We start from the raw sequence: 23,016 nt of genomic DNA, 5'->3' as shown, positions 1-23,016 counted from the left end.
CTGTGACAAATGTTGCGAGCGGTCGAACATGACATTTTACAGAGTACACGTGTTGGAAAACCACAGCACTGAGAGCCTGGTCCTTTTTATTCATGCTAAAGCTCCGGTGTTTTCAGCTGCTGGGGACGAAAGGCTGCCGAGCTGACCGCGCTTCGCTAGTCGAAAAGCTTTGACAACTCGGCCATCTCCTTTTCCTGTATCCCTCATTGCTAGAAGAGAAAAGAGAAAGAAATAGATAGATTCACTCACGACTTGGATGCGAAGCACGCAAGGAAGCAAGAAGGAACATTTTACCGGAGAGAACCAGTGTGTGGATTCCACATTGGAAAGAGCCAGAACTTTACAGGGAGTTCTTCGACTTACAAAGTCTCAATCTCCACAGGTGAAAAGCTCCCCGGATTCTTGGAGGGAAAAGAAAAGAAGAAGAAAGTCACAAAAAAGAAGAGAATTGATCTATCTTACCAGTGATAAATGCGGTGTGGTTCCCCAGCAGATACTTCGCAAAACTTTGTGACCTCTAAAAAATTCTATTACTCTTGGAACAACAGCAGCAGCAGCAGCATCCTCAGAATTAGGTTATTTAGTCTGAATAAAAAAATTTGAATGAATTTATCTTATACAATCAGATAAATGCTTCAATATTCTGGATATATTAATTATTTGAACGTTTGCATAAACGAAGATCACTCTCACTCGCTACGTTTTGAAAGCGCACATCTCAAACTCCAAAATCAAAATGGAACTATCGTGGCCCCAAGGTGGAAATCTGCGGGGATTCATTGGAAGCTCCCGAGGAGATCCTGGTGGAGTCATTGGATCGCATGGCTGTGTAGGAGACTGAAGATGATCGGCTCAAGTTCTCTGGAACGTGAGCGTTTGAGTAACCTGCCAGCATCGCGACGACGTGAGGCATTGACGGCCGCGCCTGAGGCAAGCCTTGAGTACACATGAGCGCCAGTGTCACCAGCTGCAGCGCCTGGCTGTTGGAAATTTCGTTCTCCAGTTTCGGGTCCACAAAGTCGCGAAATACCCCTCCTGTGTCAGCGTGAATCTGCCATGCCTGGAAAACAATTCCGCGAGCCTTACAAATCTAAATACAAACACTAATTTTTTCAAGTACCTCGTCCACCAGTGATCTGTCTCGGTTTCTTTTGCCACTCACGGTTTTCAGAATGACGATTCCATAGCTGTAAACATCGATCTTGTCGCTCAGCTGACCATTGAGTGCGTACTCTGGCGCCATGTAGCCACTGCAAGATCATCGAAAGCATGTTGTAAAACATCAAGTACTATGGAACTTACTATGTTCCTGCAGCTTTGGTGGTTAGAACCTCCAGCTGATGGGACGATTCGAACAGCCTTGCCAATCCAAAGTCGGCTATCTTGGCCTCGTAGAACTCATCCAGGAGAATGTTGCTCGGTTTGATGTCCCTGTGTACTATTCGTATTTGTGAGTCTTCATGGAGATATGCTAAACCACGAGCAGTTCCCAAGAGAATGTTATGGCGAGTTTCCCAGGACAGGGGCTTCTCTACAGGGCCTGAGACACGGCCAGCCAGCTTCAATACAATCTGTAGAAGTATAAAGAGATCAAACGTACAAACGTACAAACGATCAAACGTACCGAACAAAGCGTTTTCCAAACTGTTGTTCTTGAGGAGCTCATAGACAAGAAGCCTTTCTGTGCCTTCCATAGAACATCCCAGCAGCTTTACCAAGTTCCGATGCTGCACGCTGCTGATTGCCTTGACTTCGTTCAGAAACTGAAGCTAACCGTGCTTGGAGGTGACGGTGAGCTTTTTGATCGCCACTTCGGATCCATCTGGAAGATATCCCTGTTCAGGAAGAGATCCATGAGTTTTCACTGCTGCAAAAACAATAAAACTTAACCTTGTAAACAGCACCAAAGCCACCTTCACCGAGCTTGTGCTTTCGTCGAAGTTTGCAGTGGACGATTTCAGCATCCGATATGGGAACGTAACTGGCCCCCGATGCAAGGTACATTGTAAGTCATTGGCTATCGCAGAAATGAAAATTCGTAAGTGCTTCCAAGCAAGCTGGCTTCAAATGAATTTACCAATTTTCGCCACCACCAATTCATACCAAGAACTATACCAACACCCAGCAGCACTGCGGCGATTACTCCCACGATTATGCCTACATTTCTTGCTTTGTTGCTACCTTCAGAAAGACAACAAGGTTTAAAAATATAACAAACAATAAGAATGAAAAACAATCACCTCCGCCGGAAGTGGAAACCGCGGTACTGCTGCTTGCGTTGACGGGAACTCCACCAAAAAACTTGAAACTCTCGTACTGCATATTGCATTCAGCCAGGTAGCAACTTCCTCCATCTCTGCCATTCCAAGTACTGGACAATGAGCTTCTGGCTTTCTCCAAGCAGGTCGTGCAGTCAGAAGTGCTCAGATCACGAACACATTGTCCCAGAACGTACGCGCTGTTGTCGGGAGAAGTTCCAGCAACAGCTATCATGAAGCCACCAGCACTACCTGGAATACGGTCTCTCAGAAACGCAAAACCGGTGTCTGTGTTCGAACGGTACTGGCTGGAGTTACTGATGCCGGACGAGCAGTTCACCAGAGCCGAGTCGATTCCAGAGTAATTCGAAAAGAAGTAGTGATCTTCGTAGCGTAGAAAACACGTCTCTTCCTGCACCCGTCCCCCCTTTGTAGAATTTCTGACGCAGGATCCATTGAGAGAGTTGATGGCAGTCGAAGCGCAGGCATTGCAGTCGCTGGAAGAAATGTCTCCACGGCATTGTAGGAGGCCAAACACTGTGTCAACTGTAGAGCCATTCTTGTTGCTGTTTATGATCACCGTCTTGTAATCCGTGGTGTTTGCCAGAGAACCAAAAGCCTGGATGATATTCCTGCGATACTGCTGGCTAGTAAACGTGTAGAGATCTGAGCATCGTGTAGCAGTCGCAGAAGTCCCCGCTAGGCGGTATCCTTTCCTTCCGTTTTTTTTTTTTTTTAAAACTTAACAAGAAAAACAGTACTTCTTGCCCGAAACCGGTTAGAGCTTTGGAGCTGTTTTGATGGGGAAACGAACCACTTCGATTTCAAAGCAAAAGCTATTTTCTGGAGCGAGTTCGATTTTCTGACGCTATCTGAGGACCACATGGTTCATGATTCTTGCCACTACAATCCAGATTTCATAATGGAGCCAACTATGTTCTGTGGACTTCTTCAGCATTGGTTCAAGTAAGTCTTTTGACACGGCAATGAAATGAGAAGCGGAGCTCGAGCATGAAGCTGTGCATCCTCCTCTTTATTCCAACGTACAGAATTGCTAGCGGCCAGCTGCTGACATCAAAGAATTGGCCTTGTAACTAATAGCAACGCGTCTGTGAGGAACATCGTTGTGATCCTGCATAGAGTGCATAATTTGAAGCAAAAGATAAAAGCAATTTTGCCTAATGGCTTGTGATGGTTTACGTAACCTATCTGCAGCTTTACAAAGGTAGAAAATACAGTCGGAAAAAAAAAAAATGCAGACGTTGAGCCAGTACCACAAGCTGACAGGAAAACGTTCTTTCTCTACAAATTGATGAAGCTTCGATTTGTTATCCACAAGCCTATCAGAGCACCAATTGTTGCAAGGGAAGATAAAGTTGGATAACTGAAAAAAAAAGGGACGAAGTTAGTGAAAGCGAAGAATGTAAATTAGCACACTGATCTTCGGTGGATGCTCTTGTTTACCCAGGGAGGATCAATCACGATAGGATTGTAACCCGTTAAATACGAAGCTCAAACTTTTGCGAAAAAATACATCTTAACAGACTAGCCGATGAATTTTAGAGAAATGTGCTCACCATGAGAAACTGACTTTTTCGGGAGCCAGCGCTTGAAGCGACTTCCTCCGCGGAGGAGCTAGATTTTTAAAGAGCGGGACACATTTTCCTGGACTCAAAAGTTTGGAAAGTTGTTAGAAGGAAGCAATAAAAACATTAGTCCGAATCTGTTCCCACCTTTTGAGGAAAGCGTGATATCGTAGAGTGGAGCTTGAAATGTCCGAGACAAAGCTATAATCACTGTTGTCCCCCAGTTTTACATTGCTTGTTTTGAGTTTTACTATCTCCTTGAGCTTCTCTTGCGCGGGTTCATTGGACATAAATGCCTTGTGAGACTCTAGCAGAATCTCTCCTGCCTCCTGATGAGAAACACGAACAGAAAAGTGATGAGAAAAGTCGATGTAAACGAAAAATGCTCCAAGAACAAACACAAATGAGAAAGACAAAACTAGTACCTGTTGGCGTTGCTGAGCTAGTAGCTCCTTCATTGAAAACATACGTCAATGCACTGCTCACGCTCATAAACCCTACATATACTCCATATCCACGGTGAAAACATCGTCCCTTTTGACGATAATTTATATAAATCTAACATGAGGAGCGTTTTGCAAGGAACTAGGTTGAAATGAACTAGGTATAAAGCATTAAGTGAAGGAATTAAAATATTAAAATTCTTTTTTATATATTAATATCACATATGGGATTGAAATTTTAAACCTTTATTTATTACCCAGATTAAGTCTTGGATTAAGTTCTCCAGCCCTACTTCCCTCACTTTGCGATACAGGATCAATATTAGTTACTATAACATTGTAGTAGCCAATACTGATTCTGTTTTGCAAATTAAGGCAAGACACGTAGTTGGTAATGTGGCAGGGGAACCAGGTTGTTAGAAGGGGGATCAGCTGGCGCAAAAAACTCAAACTTGCTAAATTTTTTAAAAAGGGTGCACTTTCTTTCCTTTTATACTTCAATAAACCTTTTTTTAATTTGTTTCTTATAAATTATTGTAAATCCAAAAACTAGTGATATTAATGTGTTACATAAAGGATTGGTGTTTGAGATTATTCGCCCCAACCAGGATAGGCCAGAGATTTATAGTGCTTCCTTGAGGGAAAAAAAAAAAATCTCACCAGGAGCTTTTTCTTTGTTATCCAGCTCCAGGCAAACTACAAAACAGCACAATGGTTGGCATGATGCATTGCATCAGTTTTAGCACCAAATTTACCCTTACTAACCACCTGGGCAAGTACTAATTTTAAAATAACACAACTTTTGGCGTTTCAGATCTTTTAAATCGTCTTCCCGAGAAGATCTGCTCAAGACGCTGCAGCTTTGGCGGTGAGAAATGCGACAGGACACATCTGGTGCCCGGCCAAAGCGACCGCTCGATTTGCCTCCATTCTCCGGCGCTGCTTCTCCATGCTCTACCAGGGCTTGAGGTGACCGTTCAAAACTTTATTCCAGTTTGTTAATTTGTGCTCCTTAAAATCGTGAAGATTTCGTGTGCAAGAGCTCCCGTCTACCCAAAGAAGAAGAAGCTATCTGGAGAGTGGCAAAGGCCAACACCAGAAACAACACCAAAGCAGCCTTCATTATTGCAGTAGAGGTTAATGGAACTTGATCAATTCTTGCTGAATAATTGCTAAACCTTTCAGGCCTTATATATTATGTTATACTCCAGCATGCATTGCCAAGTGGTTGAATGCTTCATGCATTCAACCATTGCTCGATAAAAACCAAAATCTAAGATTATGAACATATATTGTCAGGATGGCCGAGCGGTCTAAGGCGGCAGACTCAAGTTCTGCTCCTCTCACGAGGGCGTGGGTTCAAATCCCACTTCTGACATGTTTAAGTAGTTTTGTATTTATGGAAAGGCTATCTAAGAGAAGGCAGTTCTTGTGTAAGTTCGTCAGAAGAAAATATAAAGGCCAGTATCTATAAAAAGCTCAGCAGCCGTGAAGAAGATTGGGAGTTCTTCCAAATGATCAGGGCCAAAAACATGCTCTTGGGTGGTGATGCTGTTGACTTATGCTCAAATGTTAAAATTGAAGTAGACCTTTGACAACTTGTAAGCCTGATCGCACAGCTTATTCTGGGCATCTGGCTCAGCGTATGTCAAACGCTGTAAGGGAAGAGCTAGAAATTGACTGTGCTCTTCCAACATTCGGTGGTCTATAGTATAGTGCATTCTGTAGGTTGGAGTCCTCGTATGATCCAAATTGAAGAAGTCCGGCGGTGACAAAGCCTTCCCTCTCTATAGAGATTGAAAATAGATGCATTTTCAGCTGGAGAGTTACCAAAAACTCTAAAGCAGTTGATGAGAGAGAGGTGCGACATGGTCATATACTGTAAACATCTTCTCCTGATGAAAAGTATACATTGTGTCGTGAAACTTTCTGGAGCGGTTTCCGTCTGGCAGCTTCTCCTTGGCTTCTTTCAGGGCTTCTTTCAAGCAGCCAGATCGTCCCAGAAGACAGGTTCTTCAGCTATTGGAATCGCAATCCCTTCTCGTATCCCAAACTGTAATGAATGTTTTGGCGTTTGGCTTCACTAATATTCTTATATAGCTAATGCTGTAGAGCAGAGCTCGTTCTTCTACCTATTGTCAAACACCTTCCGGGGGGCCGGACCACACGAGTGCGTACATCTTGGCAACGCAGCTAATGGCATCAGCCACGCTCTTCGTGGACTCCAGGGCTTTCAGACTGGAATGGCCGCTGTACGCTGCTATATCATATTGCTTCAAAACTGGACCACTGTGAGCCTCGAACATCATCCAAGCTCGCACACCAGCGAAGAGTTGACGAGGTCGTTTGCTCTGGGAGTCATAAGACCTGTGCAGTCCTCCAGGTGCTCGGCGATCCGCATCTGGACTTGTCATGAAAGTCAGTAAAAAGGTCACAACAATCTTTTTGGTAGCAACAACATCACGTTTTTATTATGTGTGGATAGATCACTCTAGATATATGGTTTTTTAAGCCAGAAATCCATGTAGTTTTTCTTCCATTAAAGATTTGCACATGGGCTCGATCGTTGCCTACATTCTTCTAGCGCAGTTTTGTTTGATCAATCTCTACGGAATATATAATCGTGGGTGGTGGAACCGTGGGATTGCTCCTTGCCGCAACTCTCTCAAGAAAATACAAAGTTCTCATGCTCGAGAGGCGGGATCACAGTACGGCAATGGGCAATGGACGGCAATCCAAACATCACCAGGATCAAAAACTTTGGAGACAGACCAATCTAGGTTTTCTATTGAGGGAATCAAGATAACCATTATGACTTTTGGCTAACTTAGCTTTGTCTCTTCCACTTTTTTATGTGTGAATAAGAATAGTGCCAAGCATACAGCCAGCAGCAGCTAGCATTCCAAAATCCTTGTTTTGTTTCTCTTGTCTTTACATGGTAGATTTAGGATGCTATGTGCTTGATCCTTGGCAAGAGAGCGAGATTGCTGCACAAATTGTTCTTCTTCTTTTCTTAAACTTCTTGTTGCTTTGCCTTGTCATTACACAGGCAAAATCACTCACTGATTCTATCTCGTCCTGCTTACGGCTATTGAGCTGGAGCTTGAGATTCAACATTTGCAAGAAGCCAGGACACTGGGCAAGAGATTGTACAGATGAGGAGGCCAGGAGAGCAAAGGAGGCAAGAAAAGCCTACGGAGAGTGGCTGCCAACTTTGTATTTTCCCAAGCACGTTAAGGCACGAATTCGAACACAGCACTCCTTTGTACACTGAAATTTCTTGTGCGCCTCCCATTCCTCACAACAACATCCACATCGACATCAATATCAACATTTGCAGGAAGAAGTTTATGGATTCAATGAAATTTCCACCCTCAATGTTGGATCCTCTTCTGCATTTGTAGATTAATAAAACTATCTTCCCGGAACACCACTTAATATTTATTTTGGAGAAAACACTGCACAGTGAACAAAACACACTCCAGAATGCATATTTAGCTGCTCCCCCGAGCGCCGGGAAACCGGCACACGCACCCGCCCCGATCGACACCCCTCCTCGCCGGGTGGCCCAGCCAACACTTAAAAGCCATATATATATATATACATATATACATACATACATATACATACATATATATACATACACATATATATACATATATATACATATACAACTAAAGGAATGGGACCTACATGCAATGCATTTTAGCTCTTGGTATTACAATCTCTGGTCTCTAGAGTTAAAAACGTGATTGTCATTCATTTACATTCATCCATGTTAACAGTCCTTGCAAATTTGACAAAGTGTGGTTTACAACCTGCCGATCATTATGAAAAGGTAGTATGGGTTTCTGCAACCATGCTATCAATGACATACCTCCAAAATATATTTGACCTCCTATAAATAATACATGTGAAATGTGGGATTTGATCAAGAGAGGAGCAGAATATTGGCATTATATCTTTATAGCATAAGTTTTGAAATTTTATAAAGCAATGGTTGATTGCATGAAATGCATGCATACTTGTAATTATTTAAGGCCTCCATGTTCCAACCATTGGCACTCAGCAAGCATTGATTAAACTCATCAATAACAATGAAGGCTTCTTTGGAGTTGTTTCTGGTTTTTGCTCTTGCCACTCTCCAGATAGCACTGTCTTCTTCTTCTTTTTGTAGAAGGGAGCTTTTGTCTTTGGATGATGGTGTTGGTGAGAAGGATTCATCATTGGTAGAACCAGCGTTGCATCCTGTGATCATGAAGATGGAGGTTCTTCAGTCCATGGCTCTCACAAGCACAGGAGGATCAAGAACAACAACATCAATATCAACATTTGCAAGAAGAAGTCTATGGAAGATGAGAAGAAAGGATTCCACTTTTAGTGTAGATCAGATGGATCCTCTCCCGTCATTTTTAGATCAATAAACAAGTACATTTTCAAAAGAAAGTTGCTCTTGCCTCTGGCTAACAAGGATCAACCAAGCCTTTTGCCATGCAGTCTAAGGCCACATAGTGACAGCATTAAAGTAGCATTCATGAGCCAGACACACAAGCACCCAAGGCCAAATCCAAGACCTTGAAACCCTATAGACATCCGCCGATTTTGCACCACACTTCCAGCACAGGCAAAATCCTTAACCATGGCCGAAAGCAGCCATAGCCACATGGAACCACACAATCCACGACACACAGCAAAACAGCCCAAATCGAGGGGGAAAGCTAAATACACAAAGAATGCATGACATTTGAGAAGCTGTTTCCGCACAGTGGCGCCCTAGAATCGTCAGGGACCGCACGATCTTCATCCGACGGTTGTTTAGACCACTAACTCAATTATAAACACAAGAGACAAAAAGTGAAAACTCAGCCACAATTTTATTTGTTTAAGCGGCTTCTATTTTACCTATGGATGTCGTGAATAAAAGGTCTTCCTGCCACCAAAATAGAGAATGTGGAAGCCACCAATGCCATCCTGTTCTACCACTGTTAGAGTTAGCCACGTGGCTTGAGTCACATTCCTTCAATTTAAGGTTAGTTTTTTTTGAGAGCCACTTATTGTTGGAGTTTTCTCTTTCTTCAGTGTTAGGTGGAGAGGCTAGCTTCTCTTCACATGGTATCAGAGGCATAGGTTAGAATTTTTGGCATGAGTAGTGCTTTAGACACTAGGTGTCATCTTTGTCTCTGGAGAAATGAAGCACTGAATTTCCTTGCCTGCAGAATTCTGGTTTATAAGGTGGGTATCTGGAATTGCAAAATGCCCTAAATTGGTAGATGGCCACAAACTAAGTGTAGGTTCTATTGTGGGTTGATAAACGAATTGGTATGGGGAGTTACAAAGGGAATGGTGTCTTCATCATTAATCACTCTTGTTATTCTCTCTATATTGGTTGATAAAGGTTTGAATTTATTTTCTATTGCCTAAAGTGGTTTTTGGGTTGAGAATTTTTTTTAATTGTTTCATACTTCTTTATTTTTCTTTCATTCCCTTTATTTTATTTTCATTTCCTTTTACATTTGCTTCTATCATTTTTGTCTCCCCATCAATGTATTTTTATTTTGCTCCTTTATTCTTCTATTCCTTTTTCAAATTCCTTTAACAGCTTTTATTTGACTGGCTCAAAGAGTATTCTAATCTGAATTATTATCCTCAAGCAAAGGCCAAGATTGGCACTGCTTCAGAAGCCACTGCTTCGAAAGTGCAGGCTTGTGGACACAGATTTGTTGTAAAATGAGAGGATGAAGACAGAGGATAGAGTGCTGCAAAGATACTAATTTTAGAGATGCTAGCCAGGATCAACATGTACAAGCCAAAAGGTGAAGTTTTCCAATAACAATGGTGATGAAATCGAGGAAGAGAAGGTTTTGAAGGAGAGGAAGAAACCAGTGTACCTGAAAGATGTTCTGGCTAAGCAACTTCTGGAAAATCCTGGGGACAAGGATGGAAATCCTCCACAGCACTCACTTCGTTTATCTGTCAGCCTCACCATCACTGCCATCGTCGAGAAGCACAAGCTTTGCCACCAGATGCCCTAGAATTCCCCATTAAATGTAAACATCTAAGGCTGAAGATTATTCAAGGACGCTTATCGTGGTGATGGCAATATGGCTGGGCACCACGAAGACGCCGACACGGCTTTCCACTCTCCGTGCTCAAGGAACCACACCGACCAAGCTTTTTCAACTCCTCCGCCTCAGCTTTAGCTTCTTCAGGGTTGCTTGCCAACTTGACGTGCTTGCTACTCTCGAGATGCAGCTTGCCGCATGCAACGTCGATGACTTTCAGCATTTCACTCAAACGGCCAAAACAAATGAACACCTCCTTGTAACCCACGCCATTGCGTATCCATATCTTATCAGCACTGTCCACTGCCAAGATCCAGACAAGAACCTTCTCTCGCGCGTCACCTTTTGTCATCTCCAAAAATCGCGAGAGCGTATTTCCATGCTTCAATACCACATCCACCCCAGTCGCTATTTGCACCCACAAAACGTGCTTCTGGTTTGATCCAAGGCAATCAACTCCCGTGTGGTTGAACTTCACAGGTGGGAAGAAACGAGAAACATTGTCCGCGATCAGAAATTGGGGAGAGAAATCACCTTCGAATCTGACAACCACTTCAGGTCTGAAGTTAAGCTGCAGACCTTCCGTGTCAATAACGATACCATAGTGTTTGATGAAAATGAGAGTTGCCATTTCTGCGTTCCACCCAACCCGAGCACTGTTGTCGTCGTGCCGGATCAGCCTTGTCCATTGGCCAATGCCCATCCTAGCCTCCAAGTCGGACGCGTACCGCAGAGTCTCGGTGATGAGCGCCATAGTGCGCGCACGCAGAGAATCTGATAGGCATTTTCCTGTTTCTGTTTCTGCATCCACGTAGAAGCATCGAGTGTCTAGCGCGTCTGGCAACACCGTTCTAATCGTGTCCACTCCGCCGACCACAGCTATGAAGCAATTCCAGCGAGATGGGTTCTTGACCGCCTCTTGGATATACTCTTCCACGCCAGTTTCGTACATCTGGTACGTCATCCGTAGCATCGCGGTCCCGTAATGAGCGACAAGCCTGGGAACCCAGCCAGTCTCACTTTTGAATTCCGAGCAGAGCTCCATGTCGGACAAATTCAGCTCCTCTTCAGATCCATCAACCTGCTTCATCGCGTCGGTAAGCCACACATTCACACATTTCATTTACCTTAATGCGTTTCGCATTCAACTTCCGGTGGCCTTGCCTTGTGGGAAGCCTGCAATACGCCACAATCGGATCCTCCTACTCCAAACCATTAGTAGGCTTTAAAGGAAGACACGGTAAATACTATGCTCACCTCCGCTTGGAGCCCCCCGGCACGACGAACCTCGTGTTCGCAATATGCCTGCAGTTCCTCAGCCTGTTGGATAAAAGGAAAAGCACACAAGTTAGCCCCACACCAGTGTTGGAAAGTAGTCGCCACTTACGTTGTAACCACCTGTGACTAACATGTACGGAGGGCTTTTGTCGCTCACTACTCTGCTCCTCCACAGAGGTCCGACGGACGAGCAGTAGACAACGACGTACTGCAGTTGCATCGTCATCATAAAATGGTAAGCCTCGTCTCTTTTTTTCGCGCTGGCAGCCCCCGGTTCTCTCTTCAGCGTGGTGTCAAACGCGTTGGACTCGTCCACCAGAAAGTAAAGCTGCTCTGATCTCGACAGGATCCAAGATTCTAATACTTTCAAGGTCCACCCCTGGTACGAAAGCTCGGCTGGAAGGTCGTTTATGTAGCTCAGCAAAAGAGCCAGCCACATTGTCCTCAAGGGATTGTCGACGAAATCTTCGCCATTGATAAAGACGACCTTCTTGGAGGTGTTCTTCCAAAGTTTCCGAAGATATCCCGCCACAGTAGCAAGAGCAGTGGTCTTCCCAGACCCCGGAGTTCCAGTAATAACACCTGGAGGTTTGTTGTGCTTATCCGAAGTGCCGTGTCTCAAGCCCGATACGAAACTTTCTATCTCCTTGAAGAGTGAGCGGCCCATGTACATGTATGTTTGACTGCCATCCATTCCAGAGAAAGCGGGAATATGGAGCTCACGAAAAGTCGCATGGCTTGTCCAGTCAATGCCATCGTCAGTAAAATCTGCGGTCAGGTTCTCCTCCAGCTTCTTGGCCCAGGCGATCTTGTCTGAAACAAAAAATTATGGCATTCAGTCCCCTAGACATCATTTTTACCAGGCACGTCAAAATCGGCTGGAGGAAGTCCCGCTGCTGGTGGCGCTGGTGCTGTGAGCGGTACAATATAGTTTATGGAGGAATGGCCACAGAATTAAACACAGCCAAAGGGCAAACAGGGGTGAGAATGACCACCAAGCATGCGCAGAGTACCAGATATCCACACAGAAAGAAAGAAACAGATTCAGGAAGCAAAAATCCTTAACCGTGACCAGACAGGGCAAGCAAAGCAGGACAGTGGAGCAGCTCCGGGATAAAGAGTTGCTGCTGCTCCGGGTGAAAGAGAGGCTGCTGTGGGAGAGGAGAAAGAGCTCCTTCTCGGTTAGTCATCTCTTCCATGTGTGGTTATGGTCAGGGATTTCGCAACACAGATCTGAGGGGTACTCGACAGAGAGGGCTACCAGATTAGCAGCGACGAAATTTGAAAGAAAAGGCATCGGGGAATGACCAAGTAAAACACAAGACAGACATGAAAAGCAAACAAGGGGGCTTTGGAGGAACGCACAAAGGACTTGTGAGCATAACTGAGCAAACTCTAGTGTCAAGCCGAAAAACATACCAGTCATCCCAAAGAGAAGACACCCAACTATTACTAGACAGACAGCATTAAAGTAGCATCCAGAACTGGACAAATGGAATACCAAGAACTGGACAGAAAATGGGGATGCATGTGCAAGGAAACAAAGGGCTTTCCCAATTGCTTACCAGATCCGTGCACTGCAACATTCAGAACAAAACAAAGTTAGTATTAGATCTAGAAGAAAAAACCAGGGTCTCAAATGCCATAGCCATACAAGGACGACCAAGGATGCACAAGGGAGCATGCGTCCACCGGCAGCATAGCCAAAAGCCACCATAGCCACACATAATCCACGACACACAGCAAAACGCCCCAAATAGAAATACACAAAGAATGACTTACCATTACATTGGAGGAGGAGGAGTTCCTTCTTCCGCAGCTGTAATTTTTCCTTCCGCAGCTGTTCTTTTTCCTTCCGCAGCTGCTCTTTCTCATTCCGCAGCTGCTCTTCCTTCTTCTGCCAATATTCCACCAGAGATTTATTGCCACTCTCAAAGGCAGAGAAAAAAGATTCCCCAGCCGCTTGGATCTGCGGCTCAAGAAGCCCGATTTGAGCCTCCACCTTAGCCAATTCCTCGTCCATTTTGCTTGTTGACACCCTATCGTGAAACCTATATATTGGCTAGGGTTAGGGATTCGCACGATCTTCATCCGACGGCCCGGTGATTATAAACACAAGAGACAAAATGTAGCCACAATGTTGTTTGTTTAAGCATTTTACAGTTTCTATAAGTGTGCTCACCCCTCTGGAGGTCGTGAGTAAAGGGTCTTCCTGCCACCAAAGTAGAGAATGTAGCAGCCACCAATGCCATCCTGTCCTACCGTTAGAGTTAGCCACGTGGCTTGAGTCACATTCCTTCAATTTAAGGTTTTTTGTTTTTTTTGAGAGCTGCTTGTTGTTGGAATTCTGTCTTTCTTCAAAGTGTTAGGTGAAGAGGCTAGTTTCTCTTCACATGGTATTAGAGGCATATATTAGAATTTTTGGCATGAGTAGTGCTTTAGACACTAGGTATCATCTTTGTCCTCTGGAGAAATGGAACCATGAATTTCCTTGCTTGTAGAATTCTGGTTTATGAGGTGGGAATTTTGGCCTGTGGTATATGGAATGACAAAATGCCCTAAATTGCAATCATGTTAGACCCTATAGGTAAATGGCCACAAACTAAGTGTAGGTTCTATTATGGGGTTGATAGATGAATTGGCATAAGGAGTTACAAAGGTAGTGGTGTCTTTATCATTAATTATAAGCAACCAAAGAAAATAACTTAAGAAACAATTTATAAATTTTAAATATAAAAGGAAAATACCCATTACACCCTTTATTTCAATCAATTAAAGGTTTTACTATACTTAGGGTTATACATCCTTAATAGTATTAGGTTGGGTGACCTTCCGGGAAGCGAAAGCTTTGCTCTTTTGACGTTTTACCCCTCAAATTGAGCACAATTAAAGTAAATTAAATTTGCAAGATGTTAATCAATATATAGTGTAATTCCCTTAACTAACCAATAGAGTCAGAAAACCTTTCTGATACTAAATGTAAATTTCTAAGTTGAGTTGTGGCTCTTAGCTTCCCTTTACAAGGCCATGAACTTGCATAGAAGCATAATAAATTGTAAGCAACAAAAAAACGATTTAAGAGACAATTTATGGGGAAAAAGCCCATAAATAAGAGTGCACCACTTTTTTTAATCGGTTAAAGGTTTTGGGATACTTGGGGTTAAGCGTCCTTGGGTTTGAAAGTTAGATGAATTCCTATTGTAACACATCTTATCTCTCTCCCTTTATGCTAACTGGAAAAGGATCCACGATGACAGTATATTTAAATCTCATTTCATACGTTTATGGCAATTGTAGCTCCAGGTAAGGGTCTACGTTTCTTTCCTTCCCTCACAGAAGTTTATTCAGAAGCACCGACCATTAAACAGCCGCAGCCGGTGACGGAAAACGAAGAAAACCTTCTTGTTTCTGGTGAGTACACCTTACTTTCTTCGTATTTCTGTTTTTTAATTTTATTATCAGAAATGGCGACAATTGTTCTAGACAAGCAAACTTTTGAATACTGGAAGCAGATGAAGGAGATCGTTCTGGCCTGTCCTGAAAGATCTGAAGATAATAGCTTCTCTTTTCAGCATTTCGATCTTGACCACATTTTTTGCAGAGAGCGTGCCCAATCTTTCGCCATCTTTATGGAAATCCGCGACATCTCTTGTGCTCGAAGGTGTGACTGTCCTATCTTCTTTCGTTTACTTCCCCTTCGGTAACACTAAGGCTGTTTTTACACAGCCAAAGTTGTCCAGTCCCAGGAGGCAGCACCTCATGAGGAAGCGCCCCAGGAGGAAGCGCCAGACGTGATAGCTCAGCTTTCTCAAAGGATCAAGGACACTGAGGAGAAGCTAAACAGGCTCGCCTCTGAGAACCAGCGACTCAAGTATCTCTTGTCGGACGAGCTGCTGATTCGTGTTCTGCACGAATTTGTCAGGAACAAGGTTCGTAGCTTGCTCGTGCAAAACTTTCTAGACTTCCAAGCCCAGTACCTTGGGAAACTGTGGAACCTCACGGAGTCGAGCATCTGGAAAGTTCCGAGCTACAAACACTTTCTGGAAGGCTCGGGGGTTGTCGCCGAATGTCCTGGCTCTGACTCGCTATGGGCCGAATACTGATCAAGAGAGCGGGAATTTTGCAGCACACTCTGCTTCGGCTTTGAAACTGGCACTTGTGGTGCAGAAGCGATCGGTTCCTTACCAGCAGTTGTTCAGTTTCGTATTTGATGCCTCTCCTGGTAAGTTTGTTTACGTCTCCTTTTCAATATGTTTACGGGTAATATTTCTTCCAGAGGATGTCATCAGGAACGAAGATCCTGCACTTTTACTGGTCTGAACTGCGCGTGCAGTTACCAGAGTTTTGTTTCTATGAGTTTTGTACATTTGCTGACGTCGATACGAATATCAGAATCGCATCATTTGTAGCATTTCACGATGCTGCAGTGAAAAGTTACAACTGGAGTCTAGGCTTACAACAGGGGTCATTGGCTTGGACTTGTGATTGAAACCAGGACTGAAATCTAGACTGGAAATGCTTGCTTTCATCCGCATGATGCCCACTTTGCGTATATGCTACAATTTAATCCTAACATCATATTCTAGCTTGGGCCACATAGAACTCGCTAAAGCTTTGTTTCTTGCAATCCAGAAGGGAATCTGGTATCTTGGATCGCACTACTGCCTGCGACACTATGCTACACTCTGGCATGTAATAGAACGAGAGTTTGGGGTACTCTAGATGCTGTACTTTCACGACAGAGTATCACGTATTTCAAATCTTTCTGAGGAGCTTGCAAACAACAGTTGGAGCCTTGCAATGTTTTGCCCGTAAGCAGCATTCAAGCAAACTAAATTGTGGTGTTTCATATAACTTCTGCAAGTATATTCCATGAGATTAAAATGGAAAGTTAAAAGTTTATGGTTAAACTTTACTAAATTACAGCAAGTAATAAAAATTTAAATTTTAAATAAGCAAATGTTTATATATTCTGTGGGAATTGTATTCGAGTATACCGAAGTTATAACAATGTCCTACAGGTCAATTGCAAAATGCAAACGTGAAGCCACTGCCACAACATACACGACTTCTTTGGCATTGTCCAACTACTACTCTACAAGGATGCCTCTCGTCGTTTACATGGCCAAGCCCAAGCTGCCCGTGTTCGCCCCATCCCCACGTATACAGGTCACCAGCAGCTGAAAACATTAGACCTTTAGCATCAACAAAAAGATCAAAGCTCTCCACAAACCATCAACAGCGGCAGAGTGCTCGGATCCAGCAGATATGGAAACTACTCTGTGTTTTTCCAACCCTTGTACTCTATAAAACTTGATGTTCGACCTTTCGCTTATGCTGCAACATTTGTCACTGATTATATTCTTGTTTTGAAACGAACCAAGAAATAAAGGAAAAACGAACCATCTAGAGGATCCGAGTTGACCATGCCGATTAGTCCCCCAAGAAATAGCTTCCCCGTCCTCTGCAGGACACTGCTTACAAAAACGGGTTAAAATGGTACCAGAGTGTGGTACCTGTAAGACCAAGGCCATGGTTCCAGCCGAGAGAAACTCGGTGGAACTTAAGCTCTTCACTTGCGAGGAACGGTACGTAAGCACCCGATTGATCATCAAATGCTTTTCCCCAGAGATAAAGCTGGCCACTGCCTGCCAAAAGATGGAAAATACTTCCTGGAGAAACAAATTTTCTTTGAGGACTCACCACTCAAAGCTGCACTGTGGTCTCCATTTGCTGCCACAATCGAAACACCGTAGGAGTCGAGCGATGGAATTGCTTGGGGAGAAGCCACTTTGTTAAGCTCTTTGGACGAAAGGCTGCCGAGCTGACCACGCTTGGCTAGTCCAAAAGCTTTGACAACTCGACCATCACCTTCTCCTGCATCCCTCATTGTTAGAAGATAAAAGAGAAAGAAACAGATACATAGATTCACTCACGACTTGGATGCAAAGCACGCAACCAAGCAAGAAGAAAATTTTTACCGGAGAGAACCAGTGTGTGGCGCATTCCACAGGCAACTTTGAAAGCATTGGAAAGAGCCAGAACTTTACAGGGAGTTCCTCGACTTACAAAGTCTCCATGGCCGAGTTGTCCAAAAGCTCCATCTCCACAGGTGAAAAGCTCCCCGGATTCTTGGAGGGAAAAGAAAAGAAGAAGAAAAGTCACAAAGAAAGAAGAAGAGAATTGATCTATCGTACCAGTGACAAATGCGGTGTGGTTCCATCCAGCAGCTACTTCACAAACTCTGTGACCTCCAAAAAATTCTACTACACTTGGAACAGCAACAACAGCGGCAGCATCCTTCTCGGAATCGCCCTCGTGACCAATCAATCCTCGCCCCCACGTCGCCACACGTCCTCCATCTCCATACAAGAGAGATCAATCCAGAGTCAAACAAAATCTCGCGAACACCATACCCAAAATCGCTGCGGCATGGGCGCCTCCACAAGCCATGTCCAGAATTCGAAGTGGCGGATCCATGGCTTGTGGCAGCAGTGCGTCGATCATCGTCCCCAATCCAAGCTGGCCCTGCGTTCCCGCCCCCCAGCTCCACACGGCCATAGCCAAGCCCTAAAATTCAAATCTGGAAGAGGTCACAAGGAAAATGGAATTATAGCTTCACTTATTTTGAGAACTATAGCGTCGCTTGTTTGGATCATGGAAATATAGCTTTACCTGATCGGATCACCACTCAAATGGAACTATAGCTTCACTTGTATGAGATCACTACCCAAGGAATCAACAAAGCAGTCCTTGAGGAACGCCACAATGTCGTCCATTTCTTCCGGCTCCTTGAACCAGTGCCCGTCAAGCTCGGCACCCACGTACTCCTTCCACGTCAAGTTCTTCACCTTCGCAGCCTTGAGCACGTCACGCGCTTGCCTCCCAAACTTCACGTCCACCATCTCATCGTCGGTGCCATGTCCCAGGAAAACCGGCGTCTCCTCAACCCCGCCACCTTGAATCTCTTCGTCCAATTCCAGCCCAAGCTTTCCACGAAAATGGGAAGAGACCTCTGCGAGAGAACCGAGTCCTTCCACTTCGTCCGCGAAAGGAAGCCATCCGCTAGCACCCACGAATCCTCCGAGCTTGTGGCTTCCACCCAGCAGGACGTGCAGCGCCGTGGCTTGTCCCTGGCTGATACCGCCCAGCACCACCTTGGCGGCGTCACCACCGAGACGCGCGACCTCGTCTTGGATCACCCCACGCACGAACTCCACCGAGCTCTTCAATCCGGGGACCTGGAGGTGCTTGTTCTTGCTCATGTCCGTCAGCGACGGCGCATCAAACCAGGTGCTCATCGCCTCCAAGAACTGGCTCGACCAGAGAGTTTGCGCGCTTGGGAACACCCAGCGAACGCCTGGGAAGTGGGCAAACAGCGATTGCCCGCTGGACGTGGTCATACCTTGGAGGTCTTCCACAAACTCCTCAGCGTTGCTGCCGCGGCCGTGGAGAAGAATGACCGTGTGCGTGTGGTGCTCCACAGCGTCAAGGACGTGCACACCGAAACCCATTGCTGCTTTAAGCCCTAGAGAAAGAAACCAAGCTATATAGCAAGGGCTTTCAAGTGTGGATACCATATGGAGAACACAGTGCAGCTTTTAATTTTTATTTTCTAGCAAATTCTTGGCAGTCTCGAGGTTTGACATGATCAATCGTGCCTACCAACCGTTCCAAGTTCGGCTTTATATATTATACGCTTTGTCTGAAGACCATAACAACTTACATTTACACTCTGAAGTTATGTAGTCGCGGCAGGCGTCAACTCTATCACTGGAAAACACTAGTTGTGATACTTTGAGCAGCACAAACATGTGACCATGGCATTACATCCTAAAAATGTAAATAGTTTGATCATTGTTTCAATTTGCAAAATATATTAGTAAATTACAGTCATTCTGAGTAAATAATATTGGTAATTCACAATAATTATCTTTATGTCACATGGATTCTTTATTATCATATAAAACCAGATTATGGTCAAGTTGTAAGACTAGAAAACAATTTTGGAAAACCTTTTCGTAAGGACTTTTAGTTTTCCAAATTAAAGTATTTCCTGAATATAATACAAGACTACAAGTAGAATCCAATAGCAATAGATTTTTACCATTTGGAGATATCAAAAAGTTATCAGTAAATAACTTAAAACCAAAAATCAAACTACTAGTTTTAAGATTGCAGTAAAAATCATTATTAAAATAAAAGTTATAATATAATTCTTTTTTCAATAAAAGTCCAGGACTGCCTCTGAGTTTATATTGTATAAAATAATTAACAGTTTCCCTTTCAAAAAAGTCAGATAAGTTTACTTTAAAGAACTAATACTACCATATAAAAGATTTTCAAACCTAATTTTAAACTTTCACCATTAACAGTTTCAGGTGTAGATGTAATACTACATTGATACTTTGTTTTAATAATGATATCAATGAATCCTTTAGAAGTTAGTACTTTAATATTATTACCATATGTTTTCAGGGTGTTTTATATTTTAGTTCATTTGTCACAGGTTCTATAACATTATCAATTTCATGTGGATTTAAAATTCCAATTCTTCCAATAGTTTCATGTTTAATTGGGGCAGTAGTAAATTGTATACTACAAAAATTAAATAAAACATAAAAAAGTGATAAGTATGGACTGAAGGATTTATTTAACCTAAAAAATTGATTCATCTGTAAATATACATTAATATTAATATTAATATGTCTTTATTCTATTTACTTGACCGATTGATATAGATAAACAAAATAAAAAATCTTGTAAGAAAAATATATTTCTAAAATACTTTATTTTTTCTATCGTAATCTTATTGAAACAATACATTTGATAACAAATTATTTAAAATAATCTTTACGACCTAATATTTATATATGGCCCAAATATATAAATCATTGCTAGTTTTGAAAACCTTATTTTTATTGGTTCTATTCTAAGCTTCATATAAGTGCACTTAGTGTATTCTATCACACTATATATTTGTCTTATTATAGTACCTAATTTTGATCAAAAACATCATACTAGTCAAAAGAAATCAATTCCATTTTCTGGCAGCACTAGCCAGGAAAAGAATTTAGTAATCAATTAAATGCTTATGTACCATTTCTTGCATATGAAGATGCCAAGTCTTAATACAGGTACCACACTCTCATTATCTTAAAGTGTGGAGAAAAAGGAATTTTTTGGAGACTAATCTGCATGCATCATCAATTTGGATCCTCTCAATCGTTTTTTTTTTTTTTATTTAGTAAAATAAAAAAATAATCTGCGATAAATATTACAGCATTTATAAATGGGAGATTGAACATAAAATTTACAGCAGGTACAACATTCCATAGGTGCTAGATATGAGCACTTTCCTGTTGTTGATGGTTTATGGAGAGCTTTATTCTTTCAATTCAGGCTAGAGCTCTAATGTTTTCAACTACTGGTGAATTGTATACTTTGGGATGGGTCAAACATGAGCAGCTTGGGGTATCCCTGTAGAGTCATAGAAGCTGGATAATGCTAAAGAAATTATGTGTATTGTGGCAGTGGCTTCATATTAACACAAAAAGTAGCATTGCTAGTACGACACTATCTTTGTAGGGGGCATTCCCAAATGTATAATTGGGATAGGATGGCTGATTGCCTTATAAATTAGACATGCTATGTTGACTTGTTCTATCATATTTGTTCTGAAATGTACTGCATTTCCAATATTAACTAGGTGAAGTTTTTGGTTTGCTTAAGCAAACCTATAAGGGATATACTTAAAATATGCTAGGATATTTTAGGATATTCTACCATCTAATGGTTGTTATTCATTTAAATTTATCTTGTATTTATGATTTATAAAATTTCTTAAAAACTTCCTAGTGTGAGGGCCAAGTGTACAGCTACAATGCCGTATACTAATATTAGCATAGTGGGATTTTGGTAGCCATCAGATTGGTTTCAATCCGGACCACTCGCTCCTATATATAAGCTAGGGTTTTTGGGCTAATTGATATGCACATTTCTGTATTTCCTTTCCATATTCCATGCACTCACATTGGTGGAGGTGAGGGGCACCTTTGATTGTCCCTGGGGAGTGCTTGGATTTGAAATTTCAGTTTGGATCTAGCTTTTGCATCGTTTAAATCTAGCTTTTTCCATTTCCTTTCTTTTGTTCTTTCCTTTCAGGATTTTGGTTTAGATCTAGCTTTTTGCATTGTCTAGATCTACCATTTCTTTCCAGCTTTTTGTCATTTCTCTTCTTTTGCTCTTTTTTTTTTCGTTCATCTTCATGGCCGATTCGCAATCTCCTCCTTTGACTCTAGAGTAGCAGTTGGTTCAATTGCTTGATGCTATGCACTTGCAATTGAACAACCAAACTCAATTGATAGTGGCATTCACAGCACGTGGTCCAACTCCTCCTGCTCTTGGTGCCAATCCTCGCGTTTGGCCAGAGTTCTTTCTTGGGAATCCTGGGGATGATGTGTACCATTGGTTCGATCACTTCATGGTGATTGCTACATATCATTCTTGGGATGATGCTCGACGTTTGCGTGAGTTTCCCACGTGTCTCCAAGGGACGGCATTGTAGTGGTACAATGGATTGAGTGCGGCCACTCGTGGGGATTGGAGTGTTCTTCCGGACGTCTTCAAACGCGCCTTCGGACATGCTGACGATTGTGACGATGCCTTCCAACAATTGCATTGTCTTCGCCAAGGGCCATCTGAGTCGGTGATGCAATTTGGCGTTCGTTTCCGAAGTCTTTTGCTTCGTGCGGAGCCTAATATGTCGGAGCGGATCAAGCTAGGAATGTTGTGGCCAGCACTTCGTCAAGATCTTGTTGGCCTTGTGCATGCACTTGCTCCTACCACCCTTGACGATGCTCTTCGCTTGGCACAACGTTATGAGACGTCGCCTCTTCCACTTCTTGCTACACGTCCTTCAGCTCCACTTCCTATGAGTGATGGTCCTGTTCCAATGGAGGTTGATGCTGCTGCTACTCGAGTCCACGGACAAGGGCGAGGACGTGGTCGTGGTCGTGATGTTCGTTGCTGGGCGTGTGATGAAGTTGGTCATACTTATCGGTGTTGTCGATGCTTTCCGGATTGGCGACCTCCATTTCCTAGATGGAGACCTTGGCGTCAGCAACGTCCTGTTGGTGTTGCTGCGGTGGAAAGTTTGGACACCGAGGTGCATCCGGAAAACGAGGAGTCACGCGAGTAATGAAGGGACCTTGCGCGAATAAGTTAGTGACCCCTCCATTTTTCTTTCGAGAGTATCATTAAGGGGTTCACTCGGCACCGGTTCATCCAGTGTTTACTTTCCAAGCTCGTTTTTATAACAAGAGGTCTCCTATTCTTCTCTCCGTGTTGGTTGATACAGGTTCGAGTTTATCTTCTATTGCTCGACCTG

The 23,016-nt window shown here is 43.2% G+C and overlaps 4 protein-coding genes and 1 non-coding gene across 10 annotated transcripts; 1 reads left to right on the top strand and 4 right to left on the bottom strand.

Moving 5' to 3' along the window:
* Positions 1 to 1,044: 1,044 nt before the first annotated feature.
* On the bottom strand, positions 1,045 to 3,143 carry LOC9647904 (cysteine-rich receptor-like protein kinase 2). Its single transcript, XM_024686529.1, is given in 6 exon segments — positions 1,045 to 1,250; positions 1,303 to 1,531; positions 1,613 to 1,835; positions 1,891 to 1,981; positions 2,219 to 2,924; positions 3,020 to 3,143. Coding segments are annotated over 6 exon segments (1,533 nt in total). The 3' UTR covers positions 1,045 to 1,090.
* Positions 3,144 to 5,581: 2,438 nt separating this feature from the next.
* On the top strand, positions 5,582 to 5,665 carry TRNAL-CAA. Its single transcript has one exon. It is a non-coding gene; the product is annotated as a tRNA-Leu (tRNA).
* A 4,200-nt stretch (positions 5,666 to 9,865) lies between these two features.
* LOC9648117 lies at positions 9,866 to 13,676 on the bottom strand. Of its 3 annotated transcripts, XR_002993755.1 has the most exons (8): positions 13,410 to 13,676; positions 13,193 to 13,204; positions 12,488 to 12,538; positions 11,737 to 12,440; positions 11,607 to 11,669; positions 11,477 to 11,551; positions 10,176 to 11,430; positions 9,866 to 10,043 (listed from the first exon to the last, which is right to left on the bottom strand). XR_002993755.1 is itself a non-coding variant. In XM_024686555.1 (7 exons), exons 1-7 carry the CDS (start codon positions 13,648 to 13,650, stop codon positions 10,360 to 10,362), a joined length of 2,217 nt encoding a protein of 738 aa, XP_024542323.1. In that variant the 5' UTR covers positions 13,651 to 13,676; the 3' UTR covers positions 10,092 to 10,359. The 3 variants fall into 3 exon arrangements, 2 of the variants coding, with proteins under 2 accessions (XP_024542323.1, XP_024542324.1); XM_024686555.1 differs by lacking the exon at positions 9,866 to 10,043 and having other exon boundaries at positions 10,092 to 11,430; XM_024686556.1 differs by lacking the exons at positions 9,866 to 10,043; positions 13,193 to 13,204; positions 13,410 to 13,676 and adding an exon at positions 12,641 to 13,084 and having other exon boundaries at positions 10,092 to 11,430.
* Positions 13,677 to 16,589: 2,913 nt separating this feature from the next.
* LOC9648116 (ultraviolet-B receptor UVR8) lies at positions 16,590 to 18,343 on the bottom strand. 4 transcript variants are annotated; one of them, XM_024686571.1, is made up of 9 exons: positions 18,303 to 18,343; positions 18,044 to 18,210; positions 17,825 to 17,989; positions 17,609 to 17,758; positions 17,331 to 17,504; positions 17,144 to 17,275; positions 17,031 to 17,091; positions 16,861 to 16,964; positions 16,590 to 16,807 (listed from the first exon to the last, which is right to left on the bottom strand). In XM_024686571.1, exons 2-9 carry the CDS (start codon positions 18,186 to 18,188, stop codon positions 16,650 to 16,652), a joined length of 1,089 nt encoding a protein of 362 aa, XP_024542339.1. In that variant the 5' UTR covers positions 18,189 to 18,210; positions 18,303 to 18,343; the 3' UTR covers positions 16,590 to 16,649. The 4 variants fall into 4 exon arrangements, with proteins under 4 accessions (XP_024542339.1, XP_024542338.1, XP_024542340.1 ...); XM_024686570.1 differs by having other exon boundaries at positions 17,031 to 17,101; positions 17,144 to 17,271; XM_024686572.1 differs by having other exon boundaries at positions 17,031 to 17,101; positions 17,144 to 17,271; positions 17,825 to 17,983.
* LOC112350402 (acyl-protein thioesterase 1-like) lies at positions 18,253 to 19,148 on the bottom strand. Its single transcript, XM_024686574.1, has one exon. It carries the CDS (start codon positions 19,139 to 19,141, stop codon positions 18,329 to 18,331), a length of 813 nt encoding a protein of 270 aa, XP_024542342.1. The 5' UTR covers positions 19,142 to 19,148; the 3' UTR covers positions 18,253 to 18,328.
* Between the last annotated feature and the right edge of the window lie 3,868 nt (positions 19,149 to 23,016).

The sequence above is a fragment of the Selaginella moellendorffii genome, unplaced genomic scaffold (genome assembly GCF_000143415.4).
Source record: "Selaginella moellendorffii unplaced genomic scaffold, v1.0 SELMOscaffold_49, whole genome shotgun sequence".
Classification (NCBI taxonomy): domain Eukaryota; kingdom Viridiplantae; phylum Streptophyta; class Lycopodiopsida; order Selaginellales; family Selaginellaceae; genus Selaginella; species Selaginella moellendorffii.
This window is presented reverse-complemented; position numbering and strand designations above follow the sequence as displayed.